This window comes from Crassostrea angulata, chromosome 1 (genome assembly GCF_025612915.1).
Source record: "Crassostrea angulata isolate pt1a10 chromosome 1, ASM2561291v2, whole genome shotgun sequence".
Taxonomy (NCBI): domain Eukaryota; kingdom Metazoa; phylum Mollusca; class Bivalvia; order Ostreida; family Ostreidae; genus Magallana; species Magallana angulata.
In genome coordinates this window covers 37,504,546-37,526,679 of record NC_069111.1, presented here as the reverse complement: position 1 = coordinate 37,526,679, position 22,134 = coordinate 37,504,546, and the positions used below count along the sequence as shown (strand labels likewise).

At 32.9% G+C, this 22,134-nt stretch overlaps 1 protein-coding gene and 1 long non-coding RNA gene across 2 annotated transcripts in view; one reads left to right on the top strand and one right to left on the bottom strand.

The window, feature by feature from the left end:
* Positions 1-22,134, bottom strand: part of LOC128164633 (dyslexia-associated protein KIAA0319-like protein) — a 34,903-nt gene that overhangs the window by 5,791 nt on the left and 6,978 nt on the right. Inside the window, exons 3-21 of the mRNA XM_052828616.1 lie at positions 10,825-11,133; positions 10,287-10,421; positions 9,797-9,988; positions 9,107-9,327; positions 8,539-8,584; positions 7,193-7,291; positions 6,838-6,938; positions 6,543-6,630; positions 5,954-6,043; positions 5,364-5,496; positions 5,011-5,075; positions 4,463-4,623; positions 4,157-4,280; positions 3,454-3,586; positions 2,743-2,894; positions 2,283-2,434; positions 1,899-2,037; positions 1,400-1,568; positions 68-216 (exon numbers count right to left, since the gene is read on the bottom strand). Of these exons, the coding sequence (XP_052684576.1) occupies positions 68-216; positions 1,400-1,568; positions 1,899-2,037; positions 2,283-2,434; positions 2,743-2,894; positions 3,454-3,586; positions 4,157-4,280; positions 4,463-4,623; positions 5,011-5,075; positions 5,364-5,496; positions 5,954-6,043; positions 6,543-6,630; positions 6,838-6,938; positions 7,193-7,291; positions 8,539-8,584; positions 9,107-9,327; positions 9,797-9,988; positions 10,287-10,421; positions 10,825-11,133 (2,658 nt within the window). The remainder of the gene's footprint in view (positions 1-67; positions 217-1,399; positions 1,569-1,898; positions 2,038-2,282; positions 2,435-2,742; positions 2,895-3,453; positions 3,587-4,156; positions 4,281-4,462; positions 4,624-5,010; positions 5,076-5,363; positions 5,497-5,953; positions 6,044-6,542; positions 6,631-6,837; positions 6,939-7,192; positions 7,292-8,538; positions 8,585-9,106; positions 9,328-9,796; positions 9,989-10,286; positions 10,422-10,824; positions 11,134-22,134) is intronic.
* LOC128164910 (uncharacterized) lies at positions 14,243-18,369 on the top strand. The gene is made up of 2 exons (XR_008241004.1): positions 14,243-14,852; positions 18,192-18,369. It is a non-coding gene; the product is annotated as an uncharacterized LOC128164910 (long non-coding RNA).

Genomic DNA, 22,134 nt, shown 5'->3' with positions numbered 1-22,134 from the left:
AACGAATAAATAATTTCTTAAGCTTTGCAAACAGGGATAGGTTATAGCTAATTATTCCAGGTCTCACCTATCGTATCCAGAGAGAGGACTTTATAATTGAGTATATGGTAGTTAGAGGACTCCAGCTGCTCCTTTAATAGTTTGCTCGTCTCCGGACCAGGTTTTATGTTCCGAGACTCTTTCCTTATGTCAGTCATATAGAAAGTGATATGCAACCTACATCGAAAATATATACAAGTAAAAATTACAATCATTGTTTGGAGAATCTACTAAAAATGTCTTTTACATAGATTGACTGTTGTAATGATAAATTAACACAATTTTACATGCAACTTTCTGTATGATGATAAACTTGATCAGAAAATATTTTGGAACCAATCCAAATTATTTATGTCTTACAAGTATTTATCTTCAAGCCAGAAAAACTGGAATAAAAATCAATAGTATCTAAAGCTGCAAAAAGAGATTTAGGTGAACCATCAAGGACTAGTGAAGTGTCATCTGCATATTGTGATATTTTGTGTTCTTTATTATTTATACAAATACCCTCTATGTCCTTGCTTTGCTTAATGCAACTTCCTGTTTAAATCTTGCCAGAGTGGATATTCCATATTTTGAAGAATTAGAGAGATTACATTGTATCTCTAATTTGAACTTAAAGAAAATGAAACAATTAAAACAAGTGTTTACTGTATAAAGAAAAAGGGGACAGATAGGCCAATAAAACATTGTATTTTCACTGATGTTGTTATATCTGATGAACAACTGACAGGATAGGAAGAGGGATGGTGAATATTTAACTGATATCTCTTTTCAACAAAGAATTGATTGGTGTTTATCTCTACATTGACATGGGTTGTAATAGAGCCTCTTACAGAGTTGGAAGACTTGTGAAGGGTCTGTACATGTATTTCTGCATTGTTTGGGGTGGGTCTGTTCTTACAGACAGTTGGGAGACTTGTGAAGAATTTGGATCTCTGTATTGTGTGTGTGTGTGTGTTTGGGGGGGGGGGGGGGGTGTCGGGTGGGGGGTCTGTTCTTACAGAGAGCTCGGTGACTTGTGAAGGATTTGGATCTCTGTATTTTGTGCGTGGGGGTGGGGGTGGTTCTGTTCTTACAGACAGTTGGGAGACTTGTGAAGGATTTGGATCTCTGTATTGTGTGTGTGTGTGTGTGTGTGTTTGGGGGGGGGGGGGGGGGGGGGGTAGGGGGGGGTCTGTTCTTACAGAGAGCTAGGAGACTTGTGAAGGGTCTGTACATGTATCTCTGTATTGTTTGTGTGTGGGTGGGGCCGGGGTGTGGTTCTGTTCTTACAGACAGTTGGGAGACTTGTGAAGGATTTGGATTTCTGTATTGTGTGTGTGTGTGTGTTTGGGGGGAGGGGGGGGGGTCTTCTTACAGAGAGCTAGGAGACTTGTGAAGGGTCTGTATCTCTGCACTGACGTCCCCGTTCTGTGATTTGGGTAACATTGAGGACAGCTGGCTCCTCAGGTTCTCCTTGTCCTCCACTGTGAACTCCTCTAAGTTTGTGTCCAGAGTCAACTCTAGCAAGTCCTTCTTATGAGGATCTAAAAAAGGTAGACAAAATGTTGACATGCACATCAAGACACAATGCTAATGTAAATCAAGACAAAAATTAGTATCTATATAAATGAAATCTCACTCATTTTATAATTGATAACTGATCTAAATTGCTTTTTTTGTTCCCTAGCTTTGTTTATGTGAATGGTTCTGTAGTGACAAGACAAAGTTTTGATTACCAGTATATTTGCAATAATAATGAAAAAAAATCTGAGAAGTCAGGTCACCCAGTATGAACATGTATGCTGCAGCATAAATACATGGTGGGGATTATTTCCTATTCCTTTATCCCATCTGTACAGACAGCCAGTACGTACCTTCTTTGACATGTAGGTTGGCTGTATCTGAGCTGGACAGTCCTTCTGCATCAAACACAGTCAGCTTAAAGATGTACTTCCCTGCTACCAAATTAACCAGCTGTAACACAGCTCCATGATCAGAGCCATTCAACACATCCTGTCAATCAAACACATCATAAACAACATGTATCCTCAGTCTTAATCAAGCAAACTCATCATCCTTTTCAATTTTCAATTTCGTGTTCCTGATGAAAAAAACTCAAAAGTTCATTAAAAAAAAAACTTTAAGATTTGAAATTACATATCAGTTTTCAATGGCTGATTCAAATGAAACTGATAAAAAGTATAGAGCAACTGGTTAAGAATCAACAATGATTGCAACCAAAGTGGTAAAACTCTTACCCCAGCAGCCAGGCTTTTGTCATCCCTCTCCCAGCTGTAACGGACTATCTTTTTGTCATCCATGGACTTGGATCCGTCAATTTCCACCAGGATAACAGGAAGGGTGACAATTCTATCCCCACCGGCATTGCTGACCGGGGCCTTGTTTGGTACTGATTATTAAACGCAAGAGATTATAATAGTCCTAAGCTATCAGAAATGAAGCAGGATTTGATTATTTTTGATAATCTTAAGGAATTTAATCATCCAACATTTTATCATATAACAATTTTTCTCCCCAATGATTTTAGGATTAAACAGTTTTCAGCTATCTAAATTAACAATTTTCAGTCTCTTTTTCAAGATAATTTCTTATCCCTGCATTATTATAATTATCATATAACTTATTATTCAGGACTTTTGTTAAATTTGCTGAAATACTTGTATTCTTTCACACATTCTTTCATAACAAACAACTTACATTCTTTCACAACAATGGTGAGATCTTGAGAAGACTTCAGTTTTTCCTGGTCAGCCACAGTTAGGGTGAATTTGTACTCGCCCGGAGTTATGTCCCCTACTGCTGTTGCCAATGCAGTATCACTGTTTAGAATCTTCAGGGTGGGAGTACCACTATAACAAAATATAATTATCAAATTTTTGAAAATATAACTTTTCATAAAAAATTGCATTTTTTTGCCTATTAAGTATCTGACTTATATACTTCTTATCCAATATGTTATCTATCATCAAGTAATTTTCAGCTCAACTGAAAAATATTTCAAGGTATAGTGAACCACCTAAAGGGGGTATTGGGCACCTCAATAATGTGCCGTACTTTCTATTGAAATAAACAATAAAATGAAGCACAAGTTTAAAAAAATTTTCTTTCCAAATATGTTTACCTAAGAGCGCAGTGCATTAGGTAAAACTGAGAATCTGAAAGGCATGAGTTCAAATACCGCTGGGTTTTTTCTAATTTTTAACTTTTCCAAAACATTTTTTTTTGGTCAAATAATGTAAAATTTGAAAATTTTAAACCTGTGAAAGTATTTTGATTATAAATTACTTTTACTTACATTAATATTGATAGGTGTCCCATACCACCCTAACATACGTATACATTAATTTACAAGTTAATTCAGTGACTTGATACATAGGCTGAATGGCCATCAAGCTGAAGCACCCTTACCCAGTCTGTACCCAAGAGTAGCTGTCAATCTTCTTGTCGTCTGTGGAGTTTCTGCCATCCAGAACGAGGCCCTTCAGGGGTATAATCTTGGTCAGCTGACCGGCAGTGACCGCCACAGGAGGGGTGTTCACATCTACAACAAGACAAATCCCAACAACTTGAGGAGGCTGTGTGGTCAATAAAATAACCATCAGATCTATGTAAATTTTTAAATGTATGATTTTTTATGGTACATGTATAAACTTTAATTTTGTAATGAAATATTCCACATAAACCGTGACAAAATAGTGAACCTTGAGGTGAAATGAATGGTGTACGTTTTTGAAGATTATATGAAATAAAATCAATTTTCAATGTATATGCTATATGACAGCTAGTGGAATTTTTAAACTTTGGATTTTAAGAGCAATCAATGTACCATCATAAAGTCAGGAACGTCTTCGGAATTTTGTGTAAAATGTTAGTATATAATTTTAAAAATCCACCCTTTGTGAAATTATGCACAAATTCCCCCATCATCCTCTAATTAAAATATCTTAATGAGAATTGACCCAAAGAAATATAATTTAGATTCTCAATTCTAGAGAGACAGCTTTTGTAATAATAATAATTAATATTATTTTGTTTCTATAATATGGCAATGCAAATGCTTCATCAATTTACATTTATTCTCATAATCTTAAGCACAGGAATATTCACATACCTGGCTTAACGAAAAGATGGACAGTGGCTGTTGACACCTGGTCTGCTGTGTCTGTCACTTTCAATGTAAAGGTGTAGTCTCCTACCTGTAGCTTGGACAGGTGTAAATATGGAGAAGTGGTCCCCTGAAATTTAACAGCAAAAAATTGAGAATATTTGTTATGTCTAGTTAGCTATCTTCTCCTAATCAAGCTCTGAGAGTTATGCATTTACTGAACTCAAAATAAGACACTATAAATTTGAGAATAATATTTTCTGTTCTTATTTATATAATGTTAATGATAATTAACGAAATGAATGAGAATACCGTCATGTCAGCAGTTAGTTTGTCTTCAGCTGATTTAATCCACTCATAACTTTTGATCCCTTTGTCATCAGTGCTGGAATTCCCATACAAAATAACGGAGTCCTGCGGAAGATGGATCACAACATCTGATCCTGCATCCGCCTTCGGAGGATAGTCTGTTTCTGTATACACATAAGATATATAAAAATCTTGATAAAAAACTTCATATTTCAGCATCAAATTAACATGTGATTCTTTATACAGAACAATATTAAAGATTATTTTAATCACTGTTTTGATCTATCCTTTACTCAACTCGTTATGCGACTGGCATTAGAATGTTTATCCATTTAATAATCAAATACTTTGACCAATTAATTTTGTTGCTGCCTTAAAAGAAAACAGCTAAATTATTACAAATAAAGGCTTTGGATACATAAACATCAGTAATTAAACATTTGCTTCTCTAGATGAAAGCAGCTAACATATATAAATAACAAATTACAACCAAATCAAAAACTTAAGAGAAAAAAATGCATTCATGACATGGCAGAAAAACTTGGACCAACCTTTTATCACAGTAACATTGGCAACAGTTGAATTAGTAGCACCATCTGAATCAGTCACTGTCAATCTAGATATAAAAACCAGTCTGTGTTTACTTTCTATAAACATGATGCTCTCTTAAAACACATTTTCCGAAAAAAAAATTTACCTTTCACCTAAAAATTGATTGACTTAAAAATAGTTTTTACCATCAGTTATATTCTGCAATAAGTTTATCAGTACAACTCTTTTTATTTTTTCAGTATAACTCTACAATCAGTTTTTCAACAACTCTATAATCTGTTTTTATTTTTTCAGTTCAACTCTAAAAGCCTATGCAGTGATCAGTATATCAGTATTTATGGGCTGCACTCACTTGAAGACGTAGTACCCGGGGACCAGGTCTTTGAGGGTCAGCATGTTGCGGTCGTCCTGCAGGTTGTGGTCCTGTAGCGGTCCACTCATCTCCTCCCACAGGTACTTTACAATCTTGTCATCATCTGAGCTGTCTATTCAAGTACAACCACAAGTCATACTTAGCGAAAACATTCAGCTCTCCTGAATGCTACACCTTAATTCTATTCAAATGACTATTGTAAACCAGCTTTTGTTCATTACCGCTATACTTTGTGATTTACTAGAAGTATTGTTTCGCAACCAAGTCTACATTTATTATCTTGAATAAAAACACAAGACATGAAATGACTTGTTCGCTGCATGAAACATTTGTGATAAGAAGACAAGCCTTGCAAAATCATCTTTCACACAATTTAAGGCAATATCCAATGTCTTTTCACAATTATTCCAATTTCTCGTAATATTATTTGCTCTTGCTGCTTTACAATATATGATACATGTACAATTTTTACAAACAAAAAAACAAGGGCACACAGACGTAAAAAAAAGCATCAGGCCTTAATCTTTGGATCTATAAAAGGATAACATTTAAAGGCAGAGGTTACATACCTGAGCCATCCAATATGGCAGAGTTTGGGAGTTTGACCACTTGTTCCTTGGGATTGATCACAGCCACTGGGGGACTGTTCTGTCTGGCAGCTGCAAAACATTATACAGCATCATCTTGCATGTAGTTGTAAACATAAATATAGAAAAAGTGGAGATCTGTATAAAATTTCAGAAGGTCAGACTTAATGCTTGGTGTTCTCTGCTTACTTAATGAGCCAAAGTCATCTAAAACAATTACCAAGTGTACTGTGGAATCAATTTTATTTGTGAGGGTCAATGTTTGTTGGTAATAATAATATTTCTGGTTTGTGGGGATGTAAAATTGGTAATAATTTCGGCATTGTTTTAATAAATATTAAACAAACGCTTGTATATACGTTCATGGGTATGTAAATTCGTAGACAAGGGCTACTTAATAAGCCACAATCATTTGTCCCTCACCCACAATGCTGTTACAATAATAGATATACTCTTTGACTACAACTAAAACAACCCAAATTCTATAATTAACTTGTGTTGCTGAACATTAATGAAGACTAAAAACTAATTTTGGTCATATCTCTATTCACATATCTATAAGTTGACTTACGTGGTAACACTGTGACATTCACATATGCCTCCCCAACATGGTTTACACCTGTGACCTCAATTTTAAAGGTGTAAAGACCTGCTATCAACTGTTGACAAAAAAAAGAGACAGAAAGTAATTATTTGTACTGCTTTTTTATAGGAAATAAACTTGAATCTTAAAATTTTATTCCTATTTGGACAAGGAAAAAGAAAAGAACTTAATAAGTAGATAAATTAAGTTAAAGATAAATGATTCAGCATATCAATATCCTTTAATTACAAATAGAGGATAAGATAAAGACAATATTTCTTACATTTGAAATGGTTAGTTTGTCTGTATTTTTTCCCACCATCTTGCCAATCTCAGCACCTTCAGGGGAGGTAATTAGGGACCATTCATACTGAAATTTCTCTCCTATAAATAAAAATTAATTCATTCATTGGTTCATTTGGATATCATTTAACTTGTTCCACTTTAAAATTGAAATATACACAATTAATCCTGAGAAATTCAATCGAAACTGTATTATGATTTCTTTATTATTGGAAATGAAAGAAAGTGTTTAGAACACCTGTACCTGTACATGTAATAACTTTTTTCGAATAACTTTTTTCCTATAAATCAGACTTTAATGATTTGTTGATAATGAACAAAATTTGCAGACAAACCTGGGTTTTCTTTCTCCAAAACAAAGCAAGTTAAGACAGTTTCATCTTTAGGTAGCTGTAGTTCTACAGTATTCCCAGCTGATACTGATAACTTAGTTACTGCAAAAGTAACAAAACTCAAAATATTTTTTTAAGCAGATAGATTGATAAATAAATTCCACATGACATTTAAACAGATACATGTACATGATATTATTCAAAAGATGACTTTGCAATATGTATACCCAAAACTCAAACTAATAGGCATGTATTTTGATATGCTTTAGAAATACATGTACTAAAATCAGTGAATAAATTTTTGAAGGTATCATTTCTTTCAAGTAAAAATGGAAGAATGAATTTGATATAAAAACACCAGCATGCAAATATCACATTTAATTGTTCTTAAAAATCAGCACAATGACATGCACTTTCCATAACCCTTACACATGGATTTTTTGTATCAGTATGAATCCATGTCTCCCATCACAAAAAAGGGAACATTAAACCAGGGACCCATTTAATATCATGCATGGTCCCTTTTCCTACCAAAAAAACAGCACAGATATCTAGTAAACAATATTTCAGGTATATGGACAAAATTTACTTAAAAAACAAAAATACCTGTCATGTGTTCATATAGATTAAAGATTTTTCAATTTAATTAAAATTTATTTCAAAATGAAAGAAAAGTAGTCTAGCTTTCTCAAAAGTAAAATTTTTGTGCACAAAGATGAGTCCCCTAGAGAAGAGATTTGTGTGCTAGCACCACCAGTCCCCCTTCTTTGCCGTTTTAAGAAAAAAATTACGTTTCTCACTTGTCTTGACTACTCCAGCCCGTTTACTTCGATGGCCTGGTGTTTAAACAAGTCATGCTTTTAATCATTTTAGAAAATGAAAAACAAGATTTTTTGTTGAACTCACTTTCATGTAAAATGCGAACAACTGCAAATTTTGACAGGGTTTTAGAAGACAAAATAAACTGCAGAATAATTGGGAATAAAGAGGTAGATTTTTTAGTGTATAAAATTCACATGATTTCTTTAGGTAAAAGCAGGATAGTAAGAACAGCAGAGACATAATGATTAATGTATCAAGTAGATAAGCTTTTGTACCGTTTTGTAAAACAGCATTGTAGGAAAGGATCTACATTATAGGAAAGATGATAGGGGGTGGATACTGTTGTTATGGTATACCACAATCCCCCATTTCAATAAAGGAATATATTTACAACTACATGTATGTTTTACCAGAAAAATATTTAAAAGGAAGTAAAGCAGCTACTGGTTTAAATCAAAATGTGTTTTTCTGCATAATAAGGATCATCCAAAATACATGGCTGATACGAATATTTGATTCACCATTACCTTTTGGGGTTGTCTGAATGACCTCTGGAGTTGTTGTCTTTGGGACCTGTTGATTACATAAAGGAAAAAGTAAATTTGAAATGTTAAATTAAAAAACCCAACAAACAGAATTTAGTTATAAATGTATTTTAATCCTTCTCATTGATTTTTAACTCGTCTGTTAATGTCTTCAAATGAGTTGAATATAAAATTGTCTTCAAAATATACTAGTAGTGGAACAGGCATCCACCCAAGTTGTACTAACTAGCTATTGACTAGCATATTTTACACAATACTGTTAACGTTATCATACTTGGCATGCATGATATTTAGAAGAAATTGATTTTTGATTAGTCTTGCATTTCAATTGTAGATGTTCTAGATTTAGCATACACTGCTTTCTGCCAAAAATGCGTATCATAATACAGTCAAATGTACACTACCAGTAATACACTTACAGTATTTCTAACTAAAACATTTTAAAAATCTCATCAGATTAATACTCATTAATGAAGTAATCATCACACATGTACATTCAAGAACCATGTTTACAATGTACATATACATGTACTGTTGCATGTGTACTCACCGGGGTGGTACTGGCATTGAGAATACACTGGTTATCTGTCCCCATGACATACCCCTCCACACACACACAGATCCCTGACCGCTTCAGTGAGTTCTTAGGGAGGTAACACTCCTGATGCTTCCCGCAGGAATCCAGTCCATACTCGCACACCACAACGGAGCTATCCACCGCGGCCTTGGTGGTAGGCGGTAAGAGTGTGGTGTTGGTGTTATTGTTTTTACCTGAAACAGATGACAATACACCAATGTTGATTGAACCATCAATTAATTTGCCTGAATCAAGTTACCAGTAGACTGTAAGTGTAAATGCCTGCTAACAGGAATTATAGTTCAACAATATAGTAATGATATATTAAGTTTTTAGCTAGGTCAAATAAATAAAGGTGTCATGATAGTACATGTCTTTAAATTAAAAAAAGATTCATATGTAGCAAACTTTGGCAAAGACAAAATAAATCTGAATTTCCCATTGGATTACATGTATATTCTTTAATAGATGCAAAACCTAGTAGATGTCTGATTTTGTAGGCCTTTTAAAAATTTCAATCTTTATTATGCATTAAATAAATGATGAAATCTTTCCTATAAGTGGGTACAAAATTTCTTAATTTAGTTTGGAGTAAATAGAGGAAAGAAAATTTGAATGAAATGTTACATCTGATTTTAAGGGCAAGTGATAATTTTCTGTTACCTATACTGTCCGAGGCCACACAGGTGTTGGTACCATCGCGGTGGTACCCCTCTTTACAGCGACAGGTGCCCACTCGCCTGTGGGTGTGGGGAGGGAGGTAACACTCCTCATTCTGGTGACAAGTGTTGTCCAGGGGGTACTCACACTCACCAGTACTTGACACGGGGTCAGCTAGGGCAGGATCAGCCAGGGCTGCAATACAGAAAGAAGAGAAATCTTAACTTTTATCAATACTGTGAAATCGTAAGACTTCATGGTGGCTCATAAATTGTGTGGATCTCCCTCACCCCTCAACAAATTATGAGACACAGAATATATTCCATGAACGTCTGAAAAATTGACAATCCATGAAAATTGCCCCCTCACCAACAAACTAATTTTAATTCCACAATAGTATAGTCCATCTACTCACAATTCTTCACAATCATACGTTTATTCTCCATATGATCAAATTCATAATTTATAAAACTCACATACAATAGGCCCTTACCCACACAGTTGCCGAGTTGGTCCTGGATGTAGCCTGACTTACACACACAGCGAGGGGCCCCATCCTCAGAACTGTACCTACACTCCTCCCCTTCCTTACAGCCATTGTTATTCAACAAGTCACATTGTTGATACACTGTTGAGTTTAAAAAAAAATCATCAATAAATTTTTATGTATTTTTTTTTTTACTTTGTAATTAATCAATCATTGGGGTTATTTCAAAATGAGTAAAATAAAAACAAGGCAAAACCAAAAGTAAAAGTATACATTAACAAATTTGACCCACTGGTTATTTGATACCAATACACAATACCAGTAGATCAAATTATGTTAGGAATAATAATACATGTATGTCAAACCTTCAACTTATGGGCAGCATTATTTGAACGAAATTAATGCTTACTTTTTCTTAATTGCAACTTTTAATAGAACAATGTTTTTTAAAAATAACGTTTCAGTTATTTATAATAACATTTTGATCGTCTCATATGTAAAATTTACATTATCAATTTGTCTTATTACTTCCTGCACGACATACCCACATCCCTGACGTTGATGTAGTAGGTATCATTATATTTTGCGCTGTTCTTGGTTATGGCATCACACCCTCCTGGGTAAGTCAGATTGCATTTGATGAGGTAGCAAGTATTTTTGTGAAAAAAGGCAGAGTCACATACAGAAGAATCTTGACAACACGACACAATACACAGCCACTGATTGGTCGAATCCTTGTCCTTTGTGTACACCCCTGCGGAGGCCCCACCTTTGGGAATGGAGTTTTTGTGGATGCGTTTCTGAAGGACCTCTGGTTGGACTTCTCTACCACAAATCTCTTCACTGACAGATCCTGGAATCAAACAATCAAAGAAAATAAATAAGTGATAGATTTCATGAATGGTGGAATTAAGGTTACTTAAAAAATGTTTTATTTGTCATAAATATACAATATTATTTCAAAAATAATGATACAGATCAATACCAAAATCAGTAAAGATTGAAAGGGCAAGAAAACAGATGTTGGATATAAGGTAATAATAATAAGCATCTATTGCATGTTCCAATTGTAACTTAATATATGAACATTTATAAACCAGGAAATGCAAAATATTTATATATACTGTACACAGGGTTGGTTTTTTTTGCCCCAAGTTATTTTCGCCCTTCTGCTCTTGAAAATGGTTTCACCCCGTCTTAATTTGCCCAGATAAGATTGTGTACTAAAGAAATAACTTGTAACATTAGTATTTGCCCAGTTTTAAATTCACCCACTGACAACGAGGGTGAAAGGGGCAAAAATGAAACAGGGCAAATATTACCCTGCATAAAGTATGTATGACCATCAAAATATAAATACTTGAAACTGTGTGGTCTAACTTGATGAATTATTGTTTTGAAGAAAAACCCTGTAAATGTAATAACCTTCCATGCTTTTAATGTTGTTCATGTTCAAAAAGCATCGGAAATTGTAAAAGTTCAAATTATTTTTTATAGGTTCACAAAATACATTAACTTTAAAATTACTCATGTATGAATACCTAAGTGTGATAAAACATGTATGATTGTAAACCATGTATGATTAATATGCTTGAAGACAATTCAAAAAGATTGTATATGAAAAAAAAACCTAATTTAAGTTTCTGAAAAGCAGCACACTTGTTCATCTAAAAACCAAAACAAAAATGATATTCTCACATTTGTGAAAATGTGAAGTAAAATTTTATTTGGAAAAAAAAACGATCAATTTAGGATGCTAGCTGTCAACTTTGCTTTCTAAAATTCATAAACTTAAAATAATTAAAACAAAAATTCCTAGCAACCACATTTTAAAACTCTGAATTTGGGCATTGAATTTTCATGTTCTAATGTTTTATCCATTGAGATACAAAGTTTGAAAAAAAACACATAGGTAAAAATTAAACGATTAAAACACATGACATTTTCCCCTCCATGATTTCATGCAATGATGTGCTGTCATAAAAAACAGATGAAAGGGAAAGATAAAAAAAAATTCGAAAGCAGTTGACTGTGCTAATTAACTGTACATGTTGGTTAGTACATTCACTTTTCACTTCCATACATTTGTGATCATACATAAGGAATAAGGAATCATTCTTTGAGTATTATGAAATTATCACCCCATAATATTCGAAGAATGATTCCTTATTACTTATATTTATATAATTTTAAGCAATCATACGATTAAGTATTTAAATATAAATAAGCAAACCCCGCTGGCACCTCAATTTGGCGTCAATTGTATTATGGGTTATATAGTACAAAATCGATACGTAGTGTTATCACAGGCAAAGACACTGGAAAATGTAAATATAACTATGATAAAAACATAATTTATTTTTCGTGCAATATCATTCAACGATCATACCCAAAAAATTGGTAGAAACATGATTTATATTTTTAGTGCTGGCACTATAAAACAGATCATATACCCCCTTTACTTTAAACATATTTAAAATAAAAGATGCATTTTTGCTGGCATCATCATGCAGGGATCAGTTAAGATATCTTATGTATGGATTGAGTTTCAGAAATAATTTGAATATTAATGCACTCAAGTAATAAAAAGTATTTTGTTTGCAATGATCGATCAAGACTGGTCTTTAAATGATATAACAATGCAGTCAGTATGGTAATACTAGACATCATTCAGCATTGATTGACTAGAACTCCATCTGTTGTGTAATTGGTTTTCCAGAGATAAAAAATTTGACGGAAAATTTATGTGGGAGGTCTTCATTGTTACTTATTTTGTTTACATGCTGTCTTCAAAATACATTGACTATCCATCATTGCCATGAATATTATGTTTTCACTACTATTATGCATATCCATATAAGTCAATTTCAAATACCGGAAAAATAAAAATGTTTTAGTCAAACTTAGGTCCCTGCTATATTTATAACCACATTGAACAGTGACCAAACTTAATTGCCATTACATATTAAATCTGACCTTAGAGTTAAATAACCTTTGCTCCACTGATGGTGACCTTGACCTTAAAAACCACAAAGTATGAATTTTAGTTTTTGTTCTTAATATGGAAGGTTCCGTACTGGTAATAAAAATTGTCATCAATTGCATGCTTGGTTATAATTTGAGTGTTTGCAACATATGTTTATTGCTAATAGCTATTAGGCTCCAACTCCCTTTCCCCTTCTCGTTTCAACATTTCTGCTTTCATGTAGAAATTATTGACATACAGAAAAGACAAGATCAATAGCCATTTCATGCACTGCTGTTCCAGTCAATGCTAAGTTCTTTAAAAGCCTTTTAAAGCTTCATGGACCTGTGACTGGTCAATTTCATAAATCAGGGTCAGACAGAGGTTTGGTAGTAGCAGATGGCAGCTATCAACACCTTTTCACTCATCCTAGTGGGGGATATCGACAAATCTGGGCTGACAAGCTGAACGCTCCATTGCTAGGCCTTGTTATCATCAGACTTGTTATAAGCTCTTTGTGCTGGGCTTCTGATTACCAAAGAAGTCCCTTAGTTTTCAATAAGAGCTAAGAGCAAACTAATTCAATTAATATAGAAAAGTAATGCATATTGGATATCTAAAACTCAAATCTTCAGCTAATTATTAAACACATTAAAAATAGTATGAAAACAATGCATATGATTTTTTTTAAAGTGGCATGGGACACTGAGATATCAATGCAAATGAAAGAATGTCATATTCAAAGTTTATTTGCCATTTTAAAATTTTCACATCGCAAAATTAAATATTTTGATTAGATAAATTAATCTAATGCAATATTTTAAAATTCTAATCCAAGTAAGAATTGTAAACACCCCTGTTGATTTCAAGCTCAAGACTTGCAGATCTTTTAACTGACTGGACAAAAAGACTGTGAAAGAAAATGATATAACTACAAAAAAAATGGTAACGACCTAGTAAGTTGTCAGAACTTGTGTCCAAACCATTTGTATATGTATCGTACATATACTTATACAATAAAATATGTTCAAATAAAAAATAAAAAAAAAGACGGTACATTCACAACACACATATTGAGATATCCCTATACATTTATATATCTCTTAGAAGGAAATCGTCTAGCTGTGTTCAAATACCCATGACAAAACAATGAAATTAATCTTGGAATACCTGCATGAATACACAAATGTGCATGACCTTGTCATCAAACAGAAACATAACATTCACAGATTTATCCATAAGACCTGGTATTTACAATTTTTGCCGTTTCAGATAGTCAAAAAGCTGTTTGTATTGCCTGTATTAAGACAATAATCAAATTCATTACAATCCCTAAAGACTATAACTGTGTTTAAATGTATATGTACACCAGTAAAATATGAATTCCAGGAGTTACTTTGTATACATGTCATTTTTGTTTTCAAAGAATTGCAATTACTAGCAATATGAATGCATCTACTATCTAAATAAATACATCTTTTAATACCAATTAAACCAAACTGCATTCTGGTATCTTTAAAAGTGAATAAATATTTACAAATTTTCATATCATTTCCATGTATCGTTACGTTTCACTGATGTTGAAAAGCAAAGCAGCCACAAAGAAGGTACTGTAGATAAACATTAATATTTCTATTGTATCATTAAAATGATTCATGAAAGCTTTTACAAGGGAATTCAAATTTACAAGATAATTTCAGTGTGAGAACGTTAGGAGGCATATAGTCTCAAGCCACGATCCGGAGCCTGCGAGAGGATTGTACATAACGACTGTGATTAATGTACTGATGTTTGGGTGGCAGAGTCTTATATCTATGGGTACTCAAGATCAATCGTCTCAGAATTTTAACAAACAGGCTACCACTATTATAACACTGATGAACTGGTGATACTTTTTCTAGTTGATCTAAATTATAACCTGCAAACAGATCGTTAAAAAAAATAGGCCAGATTAAAAAAGTCCTGATTTATTACAGAAGTATAATTTTTTAAAAAAATACACATATACACTCCCTTAAACGTAAACTAATCCTAGATGTTAATCATTTTATTTCTTTGAACACCTGGCTGATATAATAAAATAGTTATAAAATAAGTGGGTTAATTATCAATGCATGGATTATCAGTAATACTTTTATAATGCAGCTTTGATACATAAAGTACAGTAGGCAGAGGTACGTGTAAGACTGCTAGAGCAAATCTTAACCAATCACTGATTCATAATCAATATCCCAGCAATTAAACACATCCCACTGACTGCAGTCTACTTCAACTGCTCCATCAAACCCTTCACTTTGGCATTGAGGGTCCTCAATTTAATGTCCTTCACCACAGAGAGCTCAGTGGTGGAGGCCTCTATAAGTAGACAAGCCATTTCAATGGGCTAGGGGGTGTGCTATTTTAACTACAAATTTGTGTGGTGATTTCTTCTAATCTTAAATACATGCATTTACAATTTACAATTAACCATAACCAATTATTAAGTGATTAATCTCTCAACTAGGAAAAAGAAAATAATTACATGTAAGGGATTTAACAACACTAGTCAAACAAAATGTATTGATTTAAATCCATATTTCTAAAAACTTAATTGAATAACCTATTGCAACATTTGAAGTACTATGAAGCATGTTAATTAAGTGATCAACCAATTACTGTCTATAATGGACTTAAAATAAGTTCTACAGTTAAAGCAATATTATAAAAATAGGCTTATTGATTAATTGCACAATGGTTTGTTCCAATAATTCAATGAACAAGGTTAATTCTGACAAGGTTACAGTTTGAATATACATGTATTCATCAATCAATCAATCAATCAATCAATCAAAAAACACTTTCTGCTTTGAAATCATTATCATCATGGGAAGCGAATTGAGATTGATTGCATTCATTTAAGGAATGAATTCAATATTTATTTGTTTTATACGATATAAAATGGTTTGGGGCAGTTTACGCTTTATAAACTGCGAAGCAGTTTATAAAAAAGCGTAAACTGTTTCAAACCATTTTATATCGTATAAAACTAATAAATATTGAATTCATTGCTTATAATTTAATTTTTTTACTCTGCATTGTAGATGAAAACGGTCATTTGACCTTTAAAATGACGTAAAATTGTACAAAATTCAAACGTAACATCAGGTGTATTGATAGGTGTTTGACGTTATTCCTACTATGACGTAGGCAATATTCTTTATACGATATAAAATAATTTTTTAGCCAATCAGAAAGCGCGTTACAACCAGAACAAGAATAGAATTCCAGGGTCCCCCGCCGGTCAAGCAATATACTAGTATACTGTATATTGGAATATTTTCAAACATTCAGGGCTGTTCCAGAATTAAATGTGTGGGGAGGTTGGGAGGAACATTTTTTTACCTCCACCACCCATTTTTTTTTCTATTTTTCCTGTCACAAATATATCCAAAATACTACAATCTAAAAGAACTTGATTATTAGCGGTATAAACATTTGGTATAAATTTAATAAAAATCCGTCAAAATTTGTAGGCATGAGAGCGCTTACAAGGTCACAAAGTCCCATAACTCCAACAAAAAGTATCGACCAATGCTAATTTTCGAACTTGACCAAGATAATAGTGGTATAAACATTTCGTATAAATTTAATGAAAATCCGTCAAAATTTGTAGGCATGAGAGCGCTTACAAAAAAGTGTGATAAATCCGTCACAAAGTTCCATAACTCCAACAAAAAGTATCGACCAATGCTGATTTTCGAACTTGACCAAGGTAATAGTAGTATAAACATTTGGTATAAATTTAATGAAAATCCGTCAAAATTTGTAGGCATGAGAGCGCTTACAAGGTCAAAGTTTTTATAAAACTTAGTCGTTATTGTGGTCAAAGTCCGATAACTCCAACAAAAAGTATCGACCAATGCTGATTTTCGAACTTGACCAAGGTAATAGTAGTATAAACATTTGGTATAAATTTAATGAAAATCCGTCAAAATTTGTAGGCATGAGAGCGCTTACAAGGTCAATGTTTTTATAAAACTTAGTCGTTATTGTGGTCAAAGTCCCATAACTCCAACAAAAAGTATCGACCAATGCTGATTTTCGAACTTGACCAAGGTAATAGTAGTATAAACATTTGGTATAAATTTAATGAAAATCCGTCAAAATTTGTAGGTATGAGAGCGCTTACAAGGTCAATTTTTAGATAAAACAGTCATTATTGTGATCAAAGTCCTATAACTCCAACAAAAAGTATCGACCAATGCTGATTTTCGAACTTGACCAAAGTATTAGTAGTATAAACATTTCGTATAAATTTAATGAAAATCCGTCAAAATTTGTAGGCATGAGAGCGCTTACAAAAAAGTGTGACGGACGGACACACGGACGCACGGACGGACGCCCGGCATTTCTATGTCCCCGCACCGCGTTGCGGCGGGGGACAATTAAATTATATCCAATTAAAATCAAATTACAACTGTAGCAAACTTAAACTGTACAAATAATTTATACATCATTTTCTACATATTAAAGTATTCTTTTTATCAAATCCTCATAAATTTAGTACTACATGTCATATATCATACTATCTATTATATTTTATATACATTATCATTTTATTATACTATAATAAATTACCACTAACTGTATGTGGACATGTCTCTGTGTTATAACTGCAGGGTAGTAAAGCTAGTGGACAAGATTGAAGAAAACTTTAGCATCATTTTACCTTAAAACCATTTCACTGTCTTTGCACAATTCTTAAGCATTTTAGTAAAACATACCTTATTCAGTTTGAAAGTAAATGGTGAATCATTTTTCAAGAAGTTTGGTGACATGGTTATTTAATGTACAAATTAATTCATGCAACCACTAGAGTGGTAAGAAACAGCTAGGATTATCAATCCGCAAGAAATATCCATCTTATGACTTATGAATTTCAATATTTTTCTGGTTACCAATTTCAGAAAAATCTGCTGCAGCAGAACCAATATCTACCGGTATGTCCCCTGAGGAGGGATCAAGGAAGGACTGATGAATAGTCATTTAGGGGGTAGAACCTTTCATGCAATGGACCCAATGATTTACCCATAATGTTATCAAATCTGTGACTTTATGTGAAATAAAAAATCAATATACCATATATATTAATTGCTTTGTTATAATATCAATTTGTACCAATAGAAATAGAAAGCTAGTCTAGATATCATTTTACATATAATGCTGTATTGATTGCAGAGTCAGACAGTGCAGGCAATAGTAGAACAAGGACTTCAGGTACATGTAGTAGTAGTGGACGATTGTTCGGTAAGATCACAAATTAACACTGGACACTAAGCTTATCTATGGGAATTACTGAACACGTGTCTAGTAAATGCCGCTGACAGATCAGATTAGATGAAGTCAGAACCAGCAGTAGCTACAATACTGTAACAGCATAGTGCAACAGAACTAGAATAGTACATATATTTGATTGTATACATTTAATGCAAACTATCTCAGAGTCTTTATAGACACAATTTTGTGAAAATGAATTTTAATTGGGACAAGACCTTAAAGATGTGTAACTAGATGAAAATAAATCATGGTAAAAAAAAAATAATAACCCTACACAGAATAGTGTTTGTAATGTTTGTCCAAATCTTTTCATTTTATCTGTCACATTTTGCATTATTTAAAAGAAAATGAAGTTAAACATGTTTTATTAAAGACATGTATTGGTTAAGTCAATTAAACCGAGTTATCAAATTTTTTTCTGATCCTCACCATGTCAACGACCTTGACCTCATTATTCTTTATTTTGTGTTTTATACCTTGGTTTCAGAAATTGTTAAATCTGATTTCATACAAAGATATATATTGTTGAAATAAATTCACTTACCACTGTATCATAATTAATTGTACTTGACCTTCCTTATGACCTTGAATTGATTATTCCTCATTTTGCATTGTCTTTTTTCTTGGTTTTTTTTTAATATATTTAAACAAATTGCACTTACAGTCCACTCCGTTGAACTAGTATCATTATATTATACTTTTTTCAGGCAAACTACAAAATATTTCATTCCCTAGTTTATATACATTGTATTACTTATATATATTAGAAATATGGCAGTGTTTTGCAAAGTGTAGGGATCGAATGCCAAAAATCAAGCTACATTGCACACAATTTTTTGTTGTGTTATTCATAAAATTAGGTAACTTTATAGTATCAATAATGAAAACACTTGTTAGGGAGTTGAATTTGTTCAGTCAAAGAACCTGCAGCTATTCTAAGGGGAGATAATTAGAAATCCACACAATGTCAGGTTGTATCTATAAGTAACTTGATGACCAATGAATAATTAAAATCATTTTATGTAACCAACAAAATAACTATGCTGACAGCATTAAGTATATATATATATCGTTAAATAGGTTTTGTGTCCAAGTTTCCATCCTTTGAATTAAACTTATATAAAACCACTTTTTCTTAAAAAGTATTAAAACTATGAAATCAATTATGAAATATAAACCATATTAATTTTCAGCTGATCACAAGTGTGACAGATAACAAATCTTTTATCACGCTCATACTGTGCAATCCACATCAATATGTCACGATCACCTGTTTTTAACAAAAATGTTCGTAATTCTTAGATCCGGGGCCTGCTAACATTGATAACTGTCACTAAGCCTCGTCTATACATACACTCCCTATATCATGATGGTATCAGTTACCATCAGCAGCTGACATAGTCCCTAGCTGGTCTACATATAATGATTCTCTGGCCCACATGTACTACACACCAGATGTATTAATTCATACACAGGAACAGCATCATCTGCAGTGCATTTTCATTGCTTAAAATATTAACATAATGATTTTCCATGGCAAAAGATATGGCCCTAATAGTTCACACTGGTTTCAATGAAATTTTTTCAACAATCAAACCCTGTCAGATCGCATTTGAGGCATAAAATATGAAAAACATATGATATTAATATAAACATTAAGATATCACCCATAAAAATGGTCCATTCTATTCATAAACAGTATTACCAGTACATTGCAATGTGGCATGCACTTAAAAAAAATTGAAAATTTGTTTTTTAAAGTGTGTAATTTTAGTCATGACATTGCACATATATCATCACAATAAAGTAATGAGCTATAGATATATTTTTTCCTTGTCAATATCTACCTTTTCCTTGAAATTTATCATTTTACAAAACTACTTTGCCTTCTTAACATTTTCAAATTTATTTCAAAACATATATATCCATACAACAAAAAGATTTTCCTTGATGCATATTTAAAACTCTACCTTCTCTAAATCGTAACATATTAATTTTCATTTTCTCTACAAATCAATACATTCAGAAATCAAGGTGTGTATATTGAGGATGCCTGGGATAATAAAACTCCTTCAGGGCTATCATGCTTATTACAGCTCCTAATCAAATCAACAGCTGTCAAAAGTCCTCCATTATACAAAATTTCTTAATCATTAAAATCTTGGAAGAGAGTCATACAGAAAGACGATCTTTAATATGATTCCAAAGGTAAATCAAAGTACTGATAGTACTGAAAAGCGCTAACCCAGCTTATGTATGTATATAACAGATATATTTATACATGTATAACATTTCAGCTTCTGTATTCGCACTATATCCTAATCACTGCGTGGCACCCCCTGCAATGATGTTTGTAAGCCCCTTACATTAAATTCACAATAGCCCGTACGATTCACAATAGCCCGTGCAGTTATGTGCATAAACCACTGAAACTGGTTCCCTAACCAATTTTGAATAATGTATACTTTTGCCCATAGGGGGCAGTTATTCGATGCACCGGAAGTAGAAGTCTAACAACAATAAAGCGCTGAGCTATGGCTAAGCGCTTTAAAAAGCAATCTGCATTCATGTCTTTCTTAATTTCAATGGTATACATAGCAGTATTGAAGAGCAGTCATAACACACTGCTAATGGTAGCATAATATAGACTGATTGATCATAAATCAACATTGCAGCATTACCACATTCAAACAGAGCTGATGGATATAAAGCAAATGTTGCTGACAAAAACAGGAGACATTAAGCATCTAGTCAGTGATGCAGAAGCATTAAGCCAGCTTCTGGTGCCTCGATAGACCTTATTTCCTGTTAATTTGTCAAAGTAAGCCATAAAATTACAGACTTCACATAGACAAATAAGCAATTGTTTAGCCTGGATTTATTAAATGTGTGCAAAAATAGATCTAAAACGTAATTGACATCTGAGTTAATACAACAAGTCTTCTATACAGTAATTCTGTATAATGAATGTATATCTAGTTAACTTGTCAATACACTGGGTTCTTTTGCCAGATACTACTTGCTTTATTGCAAAGGAAATGAAATAGCAATGATTAATATGATGATATATGCATATGGATTGACATCCTTTTTACCAGACCATGATATTTGGTGGCAATATATATTTTTACTGCAAACTATCATTTTTACATTAAATTTCCTTAATTATTCCATTGCTAGTAGTAATTTAAAGTACTGTTTTTGTTACAGTTTATTCAGTACATTGAAATACTGAAAAGTGAAAACAAACCTTTTTACAGACTACATAGTTCTGTAAATCAAAGATGTCAAAGCACTTAGCATCAACAAATGATTTGCAATCAAGCATTCATTGAATTTTTGCATCGTATATTATAATATATACGCTTACATGCAACGGTTTGTTAACAACAAATATGCATAAGTGAAAGGTAAAGTCATAAAAACTGCACTAGCTTGAATAAAATTTGGAATACTGTCTCATTTGAATTTGCTGGATACAAGTGCTATTGAGTGAATTTAATTCTTTTTCATTCTAATGGTATTTGTGCTAACTTCTGTGGAAGTATAGATGAATTCCTTGCATGAAATTCT